The sequence below is a fragment of the Perca fluviatilis genome, chromosome 12 (assembly GCF_010015445.1).
Source record: "Perca fluviatilis chromosome 12, GENO_Pfluv_1.0, whole genome shotgun sequence".
In the NCBI taxonomy this organism is placed as follows: Eukaryota; Metazoa; Chordata; class Actinopteri; order Perciformes; family Percidae; genus Perca; species Perca fluviatilis.
This window is the reverse complement of record NC_053123.1, coordinates 20,298,876-20,317,486: the sequence shown is the minus strand read 5'-3', so window position 1 is coordinate 20,317,486 and position 18,611 is coordinate 20,298,876. Positions and strand designations below refer to the sequence as shown.

At 43.4% G+C, this 18,611-nt stretch overlaps 1 protein-coding gene across 2 annotated transcripts; it reads left to right on the top strand.

Annotated features, from left to right (window-relative positions):
- The first annotated feature begins 1,194 nt into the window (after positions 1-1,194).
- irs2b (insulin receptor substrate 2b) lies at positions 1,195-18,406 on the top strand. Of its 2 annotated transcripts, none has more exons than XM_039817760.1 (2): positions 1,195-4,846; positions 16,008-18,406. In XM_039817760.1, exons 1-2 carry the CDS (start codon positions 1,468-1,470, stop codon positions 16,241-16,243), a joined length of 3,615 nt encoding a protein of 1,204 aa, XP_039673694.1. In that variant the 5' UTR covers positions 1,195-1,467; the 3' UTR covers positions 16,244-18,406. The 2 variants fall into 2 exon arrangements, with proteins under 2 accessions (XP_039673694.1, XP_039673695.1); XM_039817761.1 differs by having other exon boundaries at positions 1,196-4,846; positions 15,938-16,148.
- Positions 18,407-18,611: the final 205 nt, after the last annotated feature.

Here is an 18,611-nt window from a genome sequence, read left to right as displayed (position 1 = left end):
CCTCCGTTTACTGTGTCTACATTTGACCTGCGTATTTTACTGCCAGGACACAATATACAGCCTGTTTTCCCTCTGTTGGGCAGGAAGAGGTGAATCTCATTCCCTCAGGAAGTGAAAGGCTATTGGTTGTCAGTTATACACTCTCATCACCGCAGCACGGTACCCAGCTGCCTTCCGGATTTCTTCATTACGCACATATCAGCATTGACGCATCAAGACCAGGAGAATTTTTTCGCGTCATCATGATTTTTTTCTTTACATAACCTTATATGGGTCATTCCTCTGTTTCGCTGACAGTGGGGTCTATTTCTTGTAGATTACGCTTTCAACTACTTGAACCTTAAAATAATTTCAGGCATATATAGGCATCCTGAATTATAGCCGTCGCACCGTCATACACTGTTTCTGAATGGGAAGACAAATTGAAACGGACTGAGCAGCTATCCTGCATGGGAGCTCCAGGGACACATCATCAGTATATGCGACCGCGTTACGCAATAAAGCACACTGCACTGTATATCCACGTCCCCATATCTTGTACTAGTTGTTTATCATGAACACTTGATGTTTCTGTGAAGACTGAAAAGGGAAGAGCGGCTGGAATATCCCGTTTAAACTGTGATTGTACTCTGGCTGGGCAACGCACATGGAAAATTCCTGTCACAGAGCTACAGTCTCGACTAGGTGCTTGTTTACCAGTTCGGAAGGACTGGAAGGACTCCCTCTACAGACATGTTAAAATATGGTCAAGGGGTTGTAAAAAACATAGCTGGGAATAAGAAAAGGCTATGGCAATAAAACAATAGCAGTAGCCTATAAGAATCGAGGTAAAATAAACAAATTATTAATTATATTCACTCTGTGTAAGCTATAAAATAAAATATTCAGGTTACTATTTATTCTAATATGTTTTATAATCCACCTCAACTCATTAAATGACGCAAATGTAGGGTTTTTATATCAGGAACATCTCGTTTGGTATAAAAAAAATTCACTTTAGTCAAATGTTGGATCACAGGACCAGAGCTGCTATAAATAAAGTCCTGACTGACTACGCTCAAATGAGTCGGAAGAGGGCAGAGTGATAGTAGGAGGGCTTTTTCTCTCTCTCTCTCTCTCTCTCTCTCTCTCTCTCTCTCTCTCTCTCTCTCTCTCTCTCTCTCTCTCGTTTGAACAGGGCCAACTCACTCCAGCATCATCCCGTTTCCACCAATAAGCCCAATGAGCTGAGTGCGCACCGCCCACTGTCGGTGTGTATTTTTTTCTCCTCCTTTCTCGTCTTTTTTTTTTCCACCAAAGCTGGATGTGTAGATCGTCACATGTTGTTTCCCCTCCTCAGTCCGGACTCTAGCAGACATGTGTTTTTTATTGCTCAGGCTCTCGAAATAGAGGATTAAAATAAAGCGCGTCATTTCTTTAGCAACTCGAGGAAAGGGAGCATTGTGTCTGATAGCGAAGAACACGAGAATGGCGAGTCCGCCACACACAGGAGATCAGCCGTTATTGCATAGTAATACGAACGTGAACAGCAATATCAAGAAATGCGGATATCTAAAGAAGCAGAAACACGGACACAAGCGCTTTTTTGTTTTAAAAGAGCCGAGCGAAGGTTCCCCTGCCCGGCTGGAGTACTACGAGAGCGAGAAGAAATGGAAAAACAAATCGGCCGCGAAGAGAGTTATTCCTCTGGACTGCTGTCTCAATATCAACAAGAGAGCGGACGCAAAACACAAATATCTTATTGCTCTTTATACCAAGGACGAGTATTTTGCCGTGGCGGCAGAAAACGAACAGGAACAGGAGAGCTGGTACCTGGTGCTGACGGATTTAATGACAGAGGGGAAAGTATACGACGGCTCAGCGTCCAACTCCGCGTCCTCGCTGGTTGGCTTCGACGAGGAGAGCTACGGTGTAATAACGCCGGTTACCGCCATCTACAAGGAGGTATGGCAAGTCAATCTGAAATCCAAAGGCCTGGGTCAAAGCAGAAATTTGACCGGAGTTTACAGGCTCTGTCTCTCCAGCCGGACTATCAGCTTTGTCAAGCTGAACTCAGAGGTTGCCTCAGTCATTTTACAGCTGATGAATATCCGGAGGTGCGGCCATTCTGACAGCTTTTTCTTTATTGAGGTTGGTAGATCTGCAGCCACGGGTCCGGGGGAGTTTTGGATGCAGGCTGATGACTCTGTGGTGGCGCAAAATATCCACGAAACTATCTTGGAGGCGATGAAAGCCATGAAGGAGCTGTCGGAATTCCGTCCGCGCAGCAAAAGCCAGTCATCTAGTACAAACCCCATCTCTGTGCCCACACGGAGGCACCTGAACAATCTCCCCCCCAGCCAGACCGGACTTCCCCGGCGGTCGCGCACTGACAGCATGGCTATGACCTCTCCTGTGAGCAAATTTTCCTCCTGTCGAATACGCACGGCCAGCGAGGGCGATGGCACCATGGCACGCCCCATGTCAGTGACTGGGAGCCCGCTTAGCCCAGGGGTCCACAGGACCCTCCTGAGCAGATCTCACACCATTTCAATGCGCCCTTGTCGGACATTTGAAAATTCTTCTCTCCAGCACAGTAAGTCCATGTCTATGCCCCTGTCTCCTTCTCCACCCATAGCCACCTCAACTCAAATAAATCTGTCCTCCTGCCCAGACAGCAATGCTCCTCGCCCCTCCAGCTGCAGTGCCTCCTTTTCAGGCTCCCCCAGTGATGCTGGTTTTATATCATGTGAGGAGTATAGCTCTAGCCCTGCGGACGCACGGGACCTGAGGCTACCGCTAACCCTCCGTAGCAACACTCCAGAGTCTCTCAAAGCTGACACTCCCCCCTCCCAGGACGGCAGTGAGCTTGAAGGCTACATGGTGATGGAGCGGCAGAATGGTTACCGGCGGTTACCGGAGCTGGACAAGGCTTATCGAAAGCGCACATACTCCCTCACTACACCCCGCCAACAGAGGGGTCCCCCCCAAGTATCTTCAGCCTCCCTGGATGAGTATACTCTTATGAGGGCTACTTACACTAGTGGGAGCCAGTCTTCTCGCAGGTGTCACACTGCCTCCCCTAAAGGGATCTATCCTGAGGATTACAGGGAGGTTCAGATCAGCGTTGGCATTCTCCAAGGTGACAGTGGCTATATGCCTATGATGCCAGGTGTGGCACCCCAGGCACGAGGGTCCAAGCATGACCTCTACATGCCCATGAGCCCAATGTGTGTTTCTGCTCCAAAGCAGATCATCAACCCCCGTTCACACTCTTCAGCAGGGCTGGCCCCACGCACAGAGTCCCCTGGGAGTGTTTCTCTGGAGGACAGTGGCTATATGCGGATGTGGTGCGGAACCAAGATGTCGGTGGAGAGTACTGATGGAAAGCTCACCAATGGAGAGTACCTGAACATGTCTCCTGTCGACCATCTGGTGTCTCTGACACCCACAGACTACATCCTCAGTCCTCCAGGGGGAGATCCCCACCCCCAGCAAAATCACAGACAGCCTTATTCTTACAGCTCTCTACCACGCTCACTTAAAGGCCAGCTGCAGCGCAATGGGTCCACAGACAAAGACCAGTATGTGGTCATGAGTTTACAGAGACAGCGGATAGAAGAGGAGTCCAACTATTGTCCTGTCTCTCCAGGAGACTATGTGGCCAGCAGCTCTCCGGGGACACCAAGCACCCCTTCCTCTGCTCCATCTCCTCTCAGAGTCGCTCAGGTAGATGGAGGTCTGGTAAACCGCAGTAGGGCGTGTCGGCCCACCCGCCTGGCTCTGGAATCACTCAGAACACTACCATGTATGAGCGAACACCCGCTTCCCTCGGAGCCACGCAGCCCTGGAGAGTACATCAACATAGACTTTGGTAGTGCTACTCGTAACCTGCTGGCATCCACAGTGTCAGAGAGCACTGAGTCCTCTGTGAGTTTAACGTGTGCAGAGAGGGGATCCCTGCCATTCTCAGACTATGCTAATGTTGACGTCAGCTCCCCGGGTCACCTTGGCTCACACCAACCCGGGAGTTGCCTCCCTGCAGGGTGCCGAAACCCCACGCCTGAAGTCTTGACTTGCCCTAGTCTGATGAACGCCCAGCAGAACATGCAGGGAGGCGAGAAGGGAGAAGAGAAAAAAAGCATAGAGAGACAGACAGAGAAGAGGGGGATGGTAAAGGAATATCCCCTCCAACAGCAGGTGAGCCTGGTGTGTCAGCCTGCTCCAGTCAAGGATGACTACACTGAGATGACTTTCAGTCCTCCTGCCCCTCTACCTGCTCTCTGCACCACTGCTGATGCTCCCCTCCCCACCAGCCCCACCAGCCCCACCAGCTGTGTCCAGAGACTCAGCCTTGAGAGCAGCATTGTGGATGGTGTGCCCCCTGTGCCTGTGGACTCTTTTCTCCTGGGGGGTCCATCGTTATCTGTCACCCTCATGGATCCACACAGGGGGGCCAAAGTGATCCGGGCTGACCCTCAGGGGCGCAGACGGCACAGCTCTGAGACCTTCTCTTCCACCACCACTGTCACACCAGTGTGCCCATCCTTTGCCCATGACACCAAACGGCACAGCTCTGCCTCTGTGGAGAATGTATCCCACATTGTTTGCAGCTCTGAAGGTTCTGACGAGGACTATGGCAGCAACAGCTCCATGTGCAGGGAGATGTCAGCTGGTTATCAAAATGGACTTAACTACATTGCCTTAAACTTGATGGAGGGAAACCTTGGCGGATGCAGGCTAGGGGGCTGTGACGGACCCCTGAGGTTCAAGACGACAGCCTGCGGCTGCAAGGGGGGCATGAATGGTTTCAACACTAGCCCCTATGCCACCATGGGATTCAAGGAGACTGCTGCTGCTGTGAAAGGTGAGTGTTTTCATACATGTCACACACACTCATTCATTCAGTAGGTTTTCATTCATGAAGGGAGTGGTGTCAGGGCTTAGAAGTAGGATAGAGATCCGCCTCAGGGCTACTGTAGATACTCTGCAGAGATAGGCTACTCGTTGCTAAGCAGCACTTCTAAGCTCATTTTCATTCCAAAGTTGAGAAGGATCTTTTAGAGAACATGCTGAAAACAAACAGCCTTCATTTGTGTCTGCAGTTGAGCCTGTGTTTTAACACAGACTATGGATTTAACCCACTGACTAGTTAAAACACAGTGTTCATTTTTCTTGACAGCTATGTAACCTTGCCCTTCACATTAGCCGAAATAACACACAACTTACTTGAAGTTTATGTCTCTGCTGTTCAAATTGGTAAAGCCACTGACCATATATGTCACAAATAACAAACAACCTATATCCAGATGTTATGTAATCAAATATGGCAAACAGCATTCATCAGTTACGTCAGTTTTATACAACATACATACTGACACGTGTGTGTTAGAATAGCAGCTTTGTCTGTAAAGGCAGGTTCCGGGAGCCGAGGGAAGTAAAGTTGTTATGAATATTGCTGTTGGGTGTATAGGCTGCAATGTTTAGATAGGATTAGTCACTTACTAGTCACACCCATGACACATAGACAAATCTTAAGGCTGTCCGATGCTGAGGAGGGCTGTTTGCTCAGTCTTTGATCTGCTTCAAACTGCATAGAGATGTTAAAGCAGAAGCACCGGAAAACGAGGATGTTTCCTTCCAAATAAAGCTTAGAAATTTGTGCAACACAACAAAAATACAGGCATCAACTGTATTTCAATTCAGAATTCACTTGACTTTAATAGATTTTTATTTAGTGACATCTTATTTTGAAACAGCATTATTTTGAAAAATGACCGGCCTTGCTGCGTTTTATTCTGGCTCACTTGATGCTGCTGCTGTTGTGTGTTTGTGTGAATGGTCTGCTCTGCTCTCCCCTCAGTGACGCAGTTTTATTCCACGTCAGTATTTAAAAAAACATCTAGTCTGATCCAGTGACGCATGCAGCACTACACATGATGCGCACATGGAAGTAGCTAGAATAGGGGGAAAAAATCATCTTCATTTCCTATTTTATAACAGTGTATTGTAGCTTTTATAAGGCTGGTATGTGTGTGAATAAGGCATGAAATCCGTATGACTAAGTGTCTTTGTGTGAAGGATCAGTTGCCATTAAAATATTACCTTTCACCTTATTTTGTTCACTGTTGCATCAGTGGCTTTTCATGCATCGCTAAATGGTAAGGATTATTTACAGGGATAGATGCCCTAGCAGGGGCATGTCAGAAGTTGCTGTTGTCCAAAAAGAAAATACACAGTGCTGGGATCATTGTGAGTCAGGAGGCGGTGTTCCTGATAGTGAAATACAAGAGTTTAATTGCTGTTTGTGGTTTCACAACCAAGTTGTCTCTCTTTGTCTTTGTCTCTGCTGGCTTTCATGCTGTGAGCGCAGCCAGCATGGGGCTTGGTGCAAGTCATCGGGTTCCCCAGAAAAACAAGTGAGTCAGTTGTTTATCAACTGTCAGGTACTGGGTTTCAGGACTGGAATGTGGGCAGTGTGCAAAGGTTGCTGGGAGAGGTGAATGCTCACTTGTTTTTCTAACCTGGTGGGATGGACTCAAAGACGGGGTTGGAGGATTCTTTTCTTTTTTCTTTTTTTTTTTTACTATGAGCCACTTAACAAACACGCTAATGAAACAATTTTACACAGGACAGGGCACTCATTGATGTTTTGTACGAACACATATGCGAACACGCACATACTTGTGAAGCCTCACACCTACTGTGAACCTCCCACTTATTGTCCAATCACTTCGTTGTGTCTTTGTACCTTGGACAGGGCCCAAATATTGAATTTTTTAACCACAGTGGAGACGTTTGTCCAAGGTTACCAGAGCGGGGAGGAGTGACAAGGGAGGTGAAGGAACAATAGTAAAGGATGGATGACTTGTTTTTTCATGTAGGCTACAACAAGACAATTGAGCTGTTGGGAGGGAGAGAGAGTGAGGTGGAGGAATGGAGGAGTAACCAGGAAAGGAAACTCAACTCTCTGATCAGGGATGTGACCAGTGTGGCAATTCATTGATACTCCCATCAAAACACAAACAACACTTCTGTTGCTCGTGTGTGTTTGTGTGTGAGAGGAAAAAGAGGGCATGACTATTTACTACAAGATGACAGGCTTTACCACATTCTCTTGTTATCACTGAGTGAACTATAGCTTGCATTCACTGCAGTACATCAATTTGGAACGGGTAGATTAGTCCAATCATCTGTCCTCATCTAAAGTTTTCAGCGAGAGACAGAGAGGGAGGAAAACATTGCTCCGAAGCAGATCTGGCCTGTCTGTAGGCTATATGGGGGTTTTAAGTGGCTCAGTTTAAAAAAAAACTGATTATATCCGGGTTAAGGCAATACCACGGTTTCTCAAATGCCATGTAAACACCTTATCCCAGTTAAAATTGGAGTTCTCATGACCTGGTTAACAGACCTAGATAACTCCTTTAGTAACCGGGGTATTCGTGCATGTATACACCTTAACCGGAGTAAGGTCGGGTTAAGCGCCTGCGCATGCTCCGTAGATTATAATTTCCCCTCCCCACTCTGCTGGAGTGGTTTTTGACCTGGAAATAATTTGTCAGCACTGTGACCGTTGCTATGATACAACAAAACAGCTTGAATCCCCGTCAAGCAGCGGACACCGGGAGATGGCTAAACAGATTGTCCATCTCCGGGGCTGTCAATGCTGTGTCTCGGCAAAGAAGTGGAGGGAACCAGCAGCCGCTGCGGCCACTGGCTAACGTTAACGTTAGTTAGCTAGCTTGCAAATTTCACCATACGTTCCTTCATGCGACACTGGTAACAGATAATGAGGCGAACAAAGTTGTTACTCATCTGGGAGAACACTGTGCTTTCCTACGCTGTGACAAGAGTGTGTGAATGAAACATTACGTTGTTAAATTTGATTAATTTATTGGCCAACTGGCCGGTCGGCTGGTTAGCTAACTTGCGCGCTAGAGGGCTCGTTGGCTCGTTCTCAGTTTATTCTGACCAGTTGTACGTTGGAAGAGCGCCACCTACTATAGTATATATATATAGGGTGAGGCTATTTGCACCCCTGGTACAATTAGCAGTGTATGCTATTCGTACCCTGGTGCAATTAGAAATGAATGCTATTTGTACCCCGCCGGTGCACACAGCAATGTGTTCTATTAATACCCCTGTCTGGTACAAATATCAGTGTATGCAATTTGCACCCCTGTGCATTTACAGTACCTTGGCATATAGTTACACACAGTTATCCATACTACTCATGTATTACACCTTTTTGGAATATTATCGCTCTGACATTTTTACCCTAACCATAACCAATCCCATTCATCTTGCCTAAACCTAACCAACCCAACCAGAGCAGGCATATTCATGAGTCTTCCCCTACCACCCTGCAAAAAACAAAAAACTTTTGTGTTCGCGGGCCCTGACTTGTGCAATTGCATGCAAATTATCCAATCCAAAATTACAAAATCAAGATCACCTCACAGGGGAATTGAACTCCTAACTCCCATACCAAAGGTAAGCATTCTAACCACTCACCTAGCAGTTCTTACAAGATGTTGAATAACTGTTTACCACTTGCTTTCTTCAAGCCTCGGTTGCTAGGTAACCGTACTGTATACAAAAAATAGATACTAACTAACAAACCAACGGTTGTATGCTTTCACTGAAGACAGAAAGCGCAACTGTAGTATCCATTTTCCGCTAGAAATTCAACTGTTATAAACTTTAGAGACAAAACTTTCCTAATATGCCAGTTTCTGCAGTCATGGAAGATGAACGTCGGCCATGATTTCGGTGTACGTGAGCAACGTGTTTTTGTTGTTACGTCACAGGGTGTGAATAGCTCAGCTGTGTGGCCGAGGCTATTCGTACCGGGGGTGCAAATAGACACTCCGATATATATATACTACTATAGTAGTGGAGGTGGAGTTATCCCGTCACTCTTCCCCGCTCATTTGTATGGGTTATTCACCTAAATGGGTTAAGACCATACCACTGTGCACGTAAACACACTGTTGTTTTGCATTTTTGCCCTGACATGACGTGCAGGGAGAGGGGAGGTTATGGGGCAGAGAAGAGGGCTTCTTAGCTTTCAGTGCACGCCTTCTGGCCATGTCGACAATGTCAGTTTCTTGCCCTTTGAACTAGCTCTGTTTGTGTGTGTTGAGAGACTCTGAGTGGGGGATATTGCCATAGAGACATTTCCAGAAATCCACACACCTCCATCTCTGTGGCGAAAACAAAACCAGGAGGCGTGTGTACTATTTTTATAACTCCTCACTTCCATTCATCTTACCTCTCCTTTTAAAGTAAATCTCTCCAGCCACTTCTCTTTCCTCCATTAAAGCTGCTTTATCTTCCTTCTGTCACCTCCTTTTCCCATTTCTTTCCTCATCTATCTAATGTTTCTCTCTCTGGCTAAAAGTCGCATGGGTGCAGACAGGGGAGAAGACTGACTCACACTCTCCATGCCTTTCATTTGTGGGCCCAGACTGCCCCACCACACTTCCACTTTGTGTGTCTTCCTCTCCTGTGTGCGTACATATACAGAACCTTCAGCAGATGGTGAGGGGGGGTCAGGGGTTTTGCACCTGCCCTGCCAGGCAGTGCTCACTGGTTATCTGGCCCTTCAGAGGAGAGTGACAATACGCTAATGACTGGCCACCATCTGCCACAACAACAACAGGGAGAGGGTGGGGGTGTGGCGAGGCAGTTTCAAGAAGCCATACACCAATCCAAAACCCTCCCCCCCTCTTTCTCTGCACCCTCCTCCCCCTTTTCTCCACTTCTTCTCTCCAGGCATTGGTTTCTGTTTTCCAGAAAAAAATAAAACCACCTCCCACAAAAAAACCCCCCCCCCCCTCCTGCTTTTTTTCCCTTTTTTTTTTTTTTTTTTTTCCCCCCCCCACGGAGCCTTTTTCCTTTTCCCCTTTCCCACAAAAAAAGAAAAACACCCAATCATCGTCTTCCTATTTCTTATTTACCTAACAACACAAACACTTTACAAACTGTTTGTGTTTATTTTGAATGATTTATCCTGAATTGAACAATTCAGTAAGTCGCATTGATAGAAAAAAACACACATTTAAAAACAAACAAAAAATTTTTTTCAAAAAAAAAAAAAAAATTGTGACACTAGAGGCAATAAAAAATTGTCAAACAATTATAACACAAAACAAAAATATTTTATCTTTTGTTTCTTTTTTTATTTAATTTTTAATTCTTTTTTTTAAATAAAAAAAAAAAAAAAAAAAAAAAAAAAAAAAAAAAAAAAAAAAAAAAAAAAAAAAAAAAAAAAAAAAAAAAAAAAAAAAAAAAAAAAAAAAAAAAAAAAAAAAAAAAAAAAAAAAAAACAAAAAAAAAAAAAAAAAAAAAAAAAAATTATATTTTTTTTTTTAAAAAAAAAAAAAAAAATTTTTTCCAGCTTCAGAAATATGAGGATATGATGCTTGTTGGCAGTTTATATCATTGAATTATTTTGGACTGTTGGTCTGATAAAGAATATATTAGAAAATTTCATTTTGGGGTCTGGTGAATTATATTGGACCTTTTTCACTATTTTGTGGCATTTCATAGACAAAACAAATAGTCGATTAATCGAGAAAAAATAATCGTCAGATTAATTGAAAAATGTAAATACTAATAGTTAAAACCCTCAAAATGTTTTGTTATGGTGTGTTCATGGGCTGAATAAAGTCTGATGTCTGAGAATCAAGAGCTGGCTGCTACACAATAACCTTTTTAATGCAAGAGGGAACTGAATTAACTTTCAGGTTTGATATTTGACAGAATAGCTCACGAATGCAGTGAGTCTGTGGACATATCACCATATACAGTATGCACTGTAGAAATTCCCCTTTTGAACTAATATGCTTGTAAATAAAAGTGACAGTAAAAAACATGTGTGCAGCCAAATCTATTGTAAGCCAAGAACATTTAACTCTGCCAACAATGCCTCTACTTGATTGTTTGATTACGAGCTTTATTTTTTTTATTTTCCTTACCTGCAGCCCATAGCTACAGGCATACACACACATACAGCGCTCCTGGCCATAACTCAGGATACATAACTCTTTGAGTAAAGTAGGGCGGGATGTTCCAGCACTTGATGTAAACAAAGTTAACCTACCATATCCTCAATTTAGCTTGGAGGTAAAAAGGATTACATTCACTACAGGATTAGACATTGTTGAGTAGCTTGTTTTGTCTAGAGGATGAGGAAGAGATAGTGCTTCTGTGTGTGACAGGTAAGCTTAGTCTACTGACTTTTTGCCGATTTTCAAGTTTTTCATTCATAAATAGTCCAAGTCATCATAAACTCTTCTCTATCTCTCTGGACCCTGATACTGTATTAATGCTTCTCCATAGAGGTGTATTATATAGTTAAGCATAGGATTAGCTTTCAGCTGTCAGGATGATTTGCTGCTTTTCTTTGTCATGTGTGGTCGTTAATTTGAAACTCTTTGGGTTTTACACTGTTGGTCAGACAAGACATTTGAATTTGTCCACAGTGGCTCTTGCACAATTTTCCGACATTTTAATGACCAAATTGATTAAAGGTATAGTAAATTATGTTAATCTAATACACTTTTTTGTCAAAATCAGTGAATATCTCTTCACGGTCACCTAGCTCTCTATTTTCTGTGTTTGAAAAAAATATCTGGTGTTAATACACTGCCCTGGCTCTGTAAATGGAAAACAAACAGAAAGGATTGCAAGAGCCACAAAACCCTGTTCCAGCCAATCAGCAACAGGCAGCGACAGTTGATGGTAGGGGTGGGAGGGAGGTAGGCAGCATTTGAATGTGCTGGCCAGTAGTTCTCTGTCCATGAATCTGGGGGGCCGAGCTTATGAAGGGACGGTTGTATTTGTTTGGCAGTTGAGTTCAAATATCAACAATATTTGTGCAGAATCACTTAATAAAATGAAAGTGATCGTCAGTTGCAGCCCAGCTTTTTTAGGGAAAGCCACAGGATCATTGCAAAAAAATACAAAATAATTACATGTTTTATCTGGAATATAAGTAACAAGAGTAAAGAAAAAAAGTGTAAAATTAAAAAAAATTAAACAGCAATTAAACAAAACAAATCTCAACAACAATGCACATTTTGTAGCATGTGGCCTACTTTTTTGTGATCCTGGAGACAGGACCTTTTCACATGTCTTACTTCATCATTTATAGCAGGGATGTTCAACAAGGTGTCCTGGACCCCTAGGGGGTCCTCAGAGTCAATGTAGGGGGGCCTTCAAATAATTAATTTTTTGAAAGTTTAAAAAAAAATTAAAAAGTCTTAACATGAATCCAACATATTATTAGCAAATGACACATACCCACTGATGATAGGCTTACTGGCCTGTAGGTAAGGTAGTCACTAAGATAGCCATTTACAGCATTATGCACTCAGTGTACCCGAGACAGATTTTGAGAGAGTGCATTAAAAACCTGAAAATGCATTCCTGCACATTGCCTCAGTGTGTTGTACATCTTCATATTACAAAGATTTTGAGTTTTGATTATTGATTGAATTAGATTTTGAATCTCGCATTGTGTATCCCCCACCCCGTAATTCGGATCTGCTCCAAAATTTAATCGGCTCTTCCTTGGTCCATGCTACACCATTCCACCAAGTGTAATGAAAACCAGCCCAGTAATTCTTCTGTAATCCTGCTAACAGACAGACAAACAAACAAACCAAACTGAGAATATAACCTCCTTGGCGGGGGTAATGATGAGTCAGCAGGATAAAGGCCCAAGCAGATGGCCAAGAACTAGTTGTGTCGAAGGCCGACCGTGGCATCGCCCCATGTTGCCTATGTAAAAAAAATGCCTAGAAATTGCTCTGGAACACAGTGCAAAGACTACAGCCAACTACCACGTACGTTCTGCACCTGCATGAGAGGAAATAACTCTCCATGCCAGCCAGGTGGTGGTAATCTATTCATCATTTAAAAAGGGAAGCCGGATACAAATGATACCGACATCTAAACAGCATTAGGACATTATTTTATTAGTTTATTTTGTAACGTGTAGGTATGTAGATCTTTTAAAAGACAGGTTAATGTTGAAATAAATATACCTACACAAGCAGTTATGGATGTTTTCCATCTTATGGAAATAATGTGCACAAATATCAGATATCCCAATAGTTTGAACCTATGTGTTTTTTTAAAGGAACAGTCAAACTTCATTTTTGGCCAGTTTTGTCAGCCCTATGTGTATTGGATTGTTCAGATGAGATGAAGATGAAAAATGAGAGGAGCCTTTGGTGTGTGTTTTCACAGTCGTTTGTTTGCTTTTCTCACTACCGTTTTTCTTCTCGTGTACTTATTCGCTTAAGCCGACACGGACGCCAGACGAAGTCCAATGCGTAGCGGTGAACGATGCTCGCTGGCGATCTCCTTGGGTCAAGGCCCTAACATAGTTAACAGCGGTTGTTGTTTTTGTTTTGTTGTTCAGACAGAGGTGTAGAAGGTCAGAGGTGAAGAGTCAGTGTTTGTTTGGTGGAGCAGTGCTGTAGCTCAGGGAGGAGCCTGCAGAGCAGATCTGAGCCTGCTGATCTGTAAGAGGAAACCTGCTCGTAACATCAGTTTTGTTGTTTGCAAAAGCTCATTTCCCAGCCTACCAATCATAAAAAACTGTTGATGATCCTCTTCCTTTCTTGCTGCTCAGAAATACAGTTGGAGCAGTTCCCCAAACAATCACTGATTTAGCTCTGCAGCCACACAGAACTACTCGAGCAGGCAATGCATCAACAGACATGGGGACATGTTTACTCTGCTTCTGAAGCACCAGAGAGGCTGCTAATACATGCCTGAGTGTGTGTCCTAGTCCTGAATGGAGCAGTGCTAAATTTAGACTGTGAGAACTAAATAAATAATGAACAGAGATTGAATGTGTGTGCGTGTGTGGGTTGGGACAGGGCCACAGACGTGGGTTGTTGGGAGGGGTGGAGGGGTGTGTGTATGTGCTCGAAAAAGAGGAGGGGTACGAGCCATTGGGTTCATTCCCCTGCTGGACCAGTGTCCCCTTCCCTCAACCCCCAGCCCCCCTCCCCACATCTCCCTGCCCACCCACACTTTTCTCCGATCAGCATGTTTGAATAGCAGTGTGTGTGGTGAGTCCCAATGCGCCACATTGTCCTATTGCACCATAGCTCACAATAATAATAATGTTTTTGAGTGCTTATGTACCAGGCTACACCTGGTTGCTAATCTGAGCTATTAGTGATTCAACACTCCTTCCCGGCAGATCTCAGTCATTCTCACCCAAGTGTGTGCCTCTACAGGCCACTGACTGGCCCAGCCCCTCCAGAAACACACACACACACACACACACACACACACACACACACACACACACACACACACACACACACACACACACACACACACACACACACACACACACACACACACACACACACACACACACACACACACACACTCACTGTTATGGACCGTCTGTCCCATGACCTCACTGCATTCCCGTTCCTCTCTGTCAGGTTGATTCTGTTACTGTGGTTTTTCCACCACTTCCAACCCCAGTGTTTTCTATTTTCTTCTGTCTCTGACACCCATGGCAATGAAGAGACAGAGCTCAGCCAGCACAGGTGGCCTAAGGAGATAGATATATTATTTTACCTTTCAAATTAATTCTTTGGTTCCATATTTGTGTGTCTATGGAAATGCATCGGCCTCTTTCTCTCCTCTATTTCAAGACAAATTTCCGTGTACACAGACAATAAAGTGCTATCTATCTATCTTCAATGTATTTTCTTTACCTCTCTGATGTTTTGGTCATCAGTAAGTGTTTAGTGTCTATGTCAAGTGTCTATAAAGCTTTAGATTTGACATTAGCCTCTGATTTTCCTTTACATCGTGCAGGGCAAAGAGAGAGAACAGACGTGTGTGTGTTTATGATGGGAGTAGTTGAGGAGGAGCAACAGTGAGGACCCTGAATGAAAGGTTTGTTTTAGAGAATGGCGATCACATCCAGCTTTGTGAAAACAGCTCTTGTTCGTGGCTGGGGAAGAGGGAGAGGAGACGGCGAATGAGGGAAGAAATGCAGCCGCGTAGTGGGGCTTTGTGTTTTTGTGTGTGTGTGTGTGTGTGTGTGTGTCGGCCAAGACTTCCGTTCCTATTTGATAGCTCTACATGCAAATGAAACCTCACTGTGCTGAATTCCCTGAGATGCGTTCCAGAGGAGTTTAATCGTCATTCTGACAATACTCACAAACAAGAACACCAGGGCAAGGATCAGCACTGCTTGCCACTGGGAGAAAAGTGACACTCTGAAGATCCAGGGTTTATAGTATCTGAAAATACGCAGTTGTGGTGTGTGTGTGTGGGAGTGAACTTGTGTTTATTTGACTTTAGTAGGTATGCAATCAAGAATACCTGGGTGGGTGTTTTGTCGATGTGTGGGAGTGTTATTGCTGTCTATTTTTCCGTCATTGGAGACTGCCCTGTGTCAGCTGCACAGTGCTAAATGCCACTCTGTTTTTCCCCTGCCGTGAAAGCACCTGCCACTTCGGTGTCTACCAGCTGAAGAATACACACACACACACACACACACACAGACACATACATACACACGCACGCACACACGCACGCACGCACGCACGCACACACACTCACGCACGCACACACACACACACACACACACACACACACACACACACACACACACACACACACACACACACATACATACAAACAAAGGCAGGCTGCTTGAAGAGCACTTATTCCTTACTTGGTAACAGATTGGGGGGATCCATTTGAACTCCCCCTCTACCTCTATGGCTCTATCCTAGGTAATTAATCACATACAGTATGTACACACACTTAATTTAAGTTTCTGAAGGGAGTGTTGACCAAGAAATCTTATTCAGTTATATTTATCTTCATGTCTGTAAATCACATGACAAGAAACTTACTTGTTTTTTTTTTCTTCTTCTTCTTCTTCTTCTTCTTCTTTCAGAATGAAGGCTGATCCTCTCACCCCACCCCCCTCCCACCCTTTCTCCTCCCTCCTTTTCTTGTGAATGTAGGATTTCACTGCAGCCAAGTGACGAGGTCGCCACAGCGACAGCTGGACCATGCACTGCAGTCGATGTCCTTTGACCTCTTTGCCGCCTTCGAGGGTCACAGGGGACAGCCATCACCATGGCAACACGGACACTTGACCCTTGCCCCAAATCTTCCCTCTGCTTTTCTCGGCACCAAAACATTCAGGCGCCATTGCTGCTGCTATACTGGATTACTTAAAAAAATAACAAGAACTTAAACGGACTATTAACTCTAACTATAGATAGGTAACTATTTATCTCTGTGCATAGGCCTGCAAAAAGTATTCTGCAGTATATTGTTATATTACTTATTATTATTGTGATTATTGCCATTTAGACACTTTCAGCTGGTCTTTTTTTGGCTTCAGCCAATAGTTGCCAGATACTCTCACCTGAAATCCTGTGAACCAAACCTGGAGACCATCGTGTGCACACAACAACCTTTCATGCATACAGATTACATATATTTATTTATTTATCATGTATGTATGCATTTAATGAAGTGTGTGTCTGAATTTGTATACAGATTGTACTGCAAAAAGAGGTGGCATTTATTAAAAATCAAAGTTAACAATTGCTAAAAACAACAACAAAAAAACCTACCTCAGCAAAAACCAGGCTGGTACCAATTCACACAGTAGAAATATATATATAAAATATTTATTTTCCGAGGTGAATGTTTTTTAAAAATCACCATTCCAAAGCCTTACTCTATCCATCAGCCCCCTTTCTGATGGACCTTTTAAGTTTGGACCTATAAACACACAGTATATCAAAGACTTAACCGATCATTTTATAGACTGAATGTTCATCAGAGCCGAATGAGAGACAGCCTCTCTGAGATTAAGTTCCTTCTCGGCCCACCTTACATTAATTACAAGATTATGTATTAAAGATCCAGAGTAATATATTTATTAATACTGTATGCCTGAGATGGAGGATTCATACACACTTAGCCAGGGCTTTAGAGGAGTACCTGACATTGCATTGCATCACACATACATGCAGGTATCACACATTCAATCATTGCAGCATGAACCAGATCCGACTGGACCTGACCACCAGATCTGTGGCCTGTCTGAGCCTAAGTCTCAGCACCTTCATACACCTTACCTACTCAGCCACTGTTCAAATGTGATATCCTGCAGGAAGTTATGACCTGTCAGGTAAAGGGACAGAGACATGAATGTTTGAAGTAACAAAGTAACTGGACAGCTCAGAATTTTCTCACCTGATGCCTCATTGCGGAGCTCTGTCACACCACACGGTTGGCTGGCAGGTGCAGGCAGCGCTGGGCAATGTAGCAAATGCATGACACAGTCTGACTGGCTGTTCAACGAGCCTGCTCGATAGCTTGAATCCACTTTGAGAGAGTCAGACAGGACGCGCCGGAGCTAATGCATGGTCTTGCACTTACAAACTTTCTAGATTGTAACACAAGACACATTGAATGTAGTACATGTGTTCCGAGCTTGGGAACACACAACCCAACAAACACCACAGCAACTGCAACAACAACAATGAAACATGCATAGGTACCGAATGGAAACTATGACAGAAACAAGCCGAATAAAAGAAACAAACCAGGGGAAGTATCTCTTTATTTATCTGAATTCACTGGGACTTAACCGTTGCCTATATACTGTAAATAGTACGGTGTTACAGAGAATTACATTTAAGCAAACGCTAAGAAACTTTGAGAGATGTTAAGTTAAATAACTTATGTTGTTTGTACTGTACATAGTATGTGTTTGAGTGAACTTTCTGATACAACAAAAGCACTAATTAAGTTATATGCTAACCAGTATGGTTTGGCTTTGATTATTATTATTTTTTTTTTAACTGTCATGCGATAGTCTTGTGAAATGGATGCCACTATGAGGACATTTTCTAATGCTGTAATTCTAAAACAAATTTTTTTAAGAGAAATTATTAATACTTGACATAATTAATTCTTGCTACTTAGGTACAACACAAATGGCATATATGCAATATTTACACTTTTGAAAATTAGTTTACAAAGACGTACCAAATGTATACATACTGTTAATAATGTTTGTTAAACCTTAAAATCAGATTTTTGCTGTTTGTAAATTTTTTTCTCCAAATTTGAGATGAAAACCTTTATGTGTTTGTTTTTTGCTAATCGAGCCTCTTGGTCTTTTGAGCAGTGTTTTGCATTTGGATAATGTTTCAAGTTTTTATTCAGCATCTAAAGGTTACGATATGGGCTTATCTTGCTGTGTCTTTCATTGTAAATATTTCATATCTTGCATATTGTGATGCTACTAAGAGATGATAATTTAAACTTAGTTCATTGCTTTAGATTGTATTGATTCTTTATAGACACATGCAATAAATAATGATGTTATTTAAGAAAGCTGTTTGCCTCTCTGTTTCTTTTCTCCTCCCCCTCTCCTCCCCGTCACATAACAAACAAGCACTAGCTTTTCATCTTTCATTTGAATAGGCACTCGCCAGAGCAGATGTTTCAATTCAGTGTCCTGCCTCTTTCATTAAGAAAAACCTCATTACGATAGACAGAACATATCTTGATTATCTTTCATTTCCCATGTTCCTCCTTGT

Coding starts and splice junctions, on each gene's coding strand:
- irs2b (XM_039817760.1), top strand. CDS start 1,468: ATGGCGAGTCCGCCACACACAGGAGATCAGCCGTTATTGCATAGTAAT. Junction 4,847..16,007: donor GACTGCTGCTGCTGTGAAAG/GTGAGTGTTTTC, acceptor TTGTGAATGTAG/GATTTCACTGCAGCCAAGTG.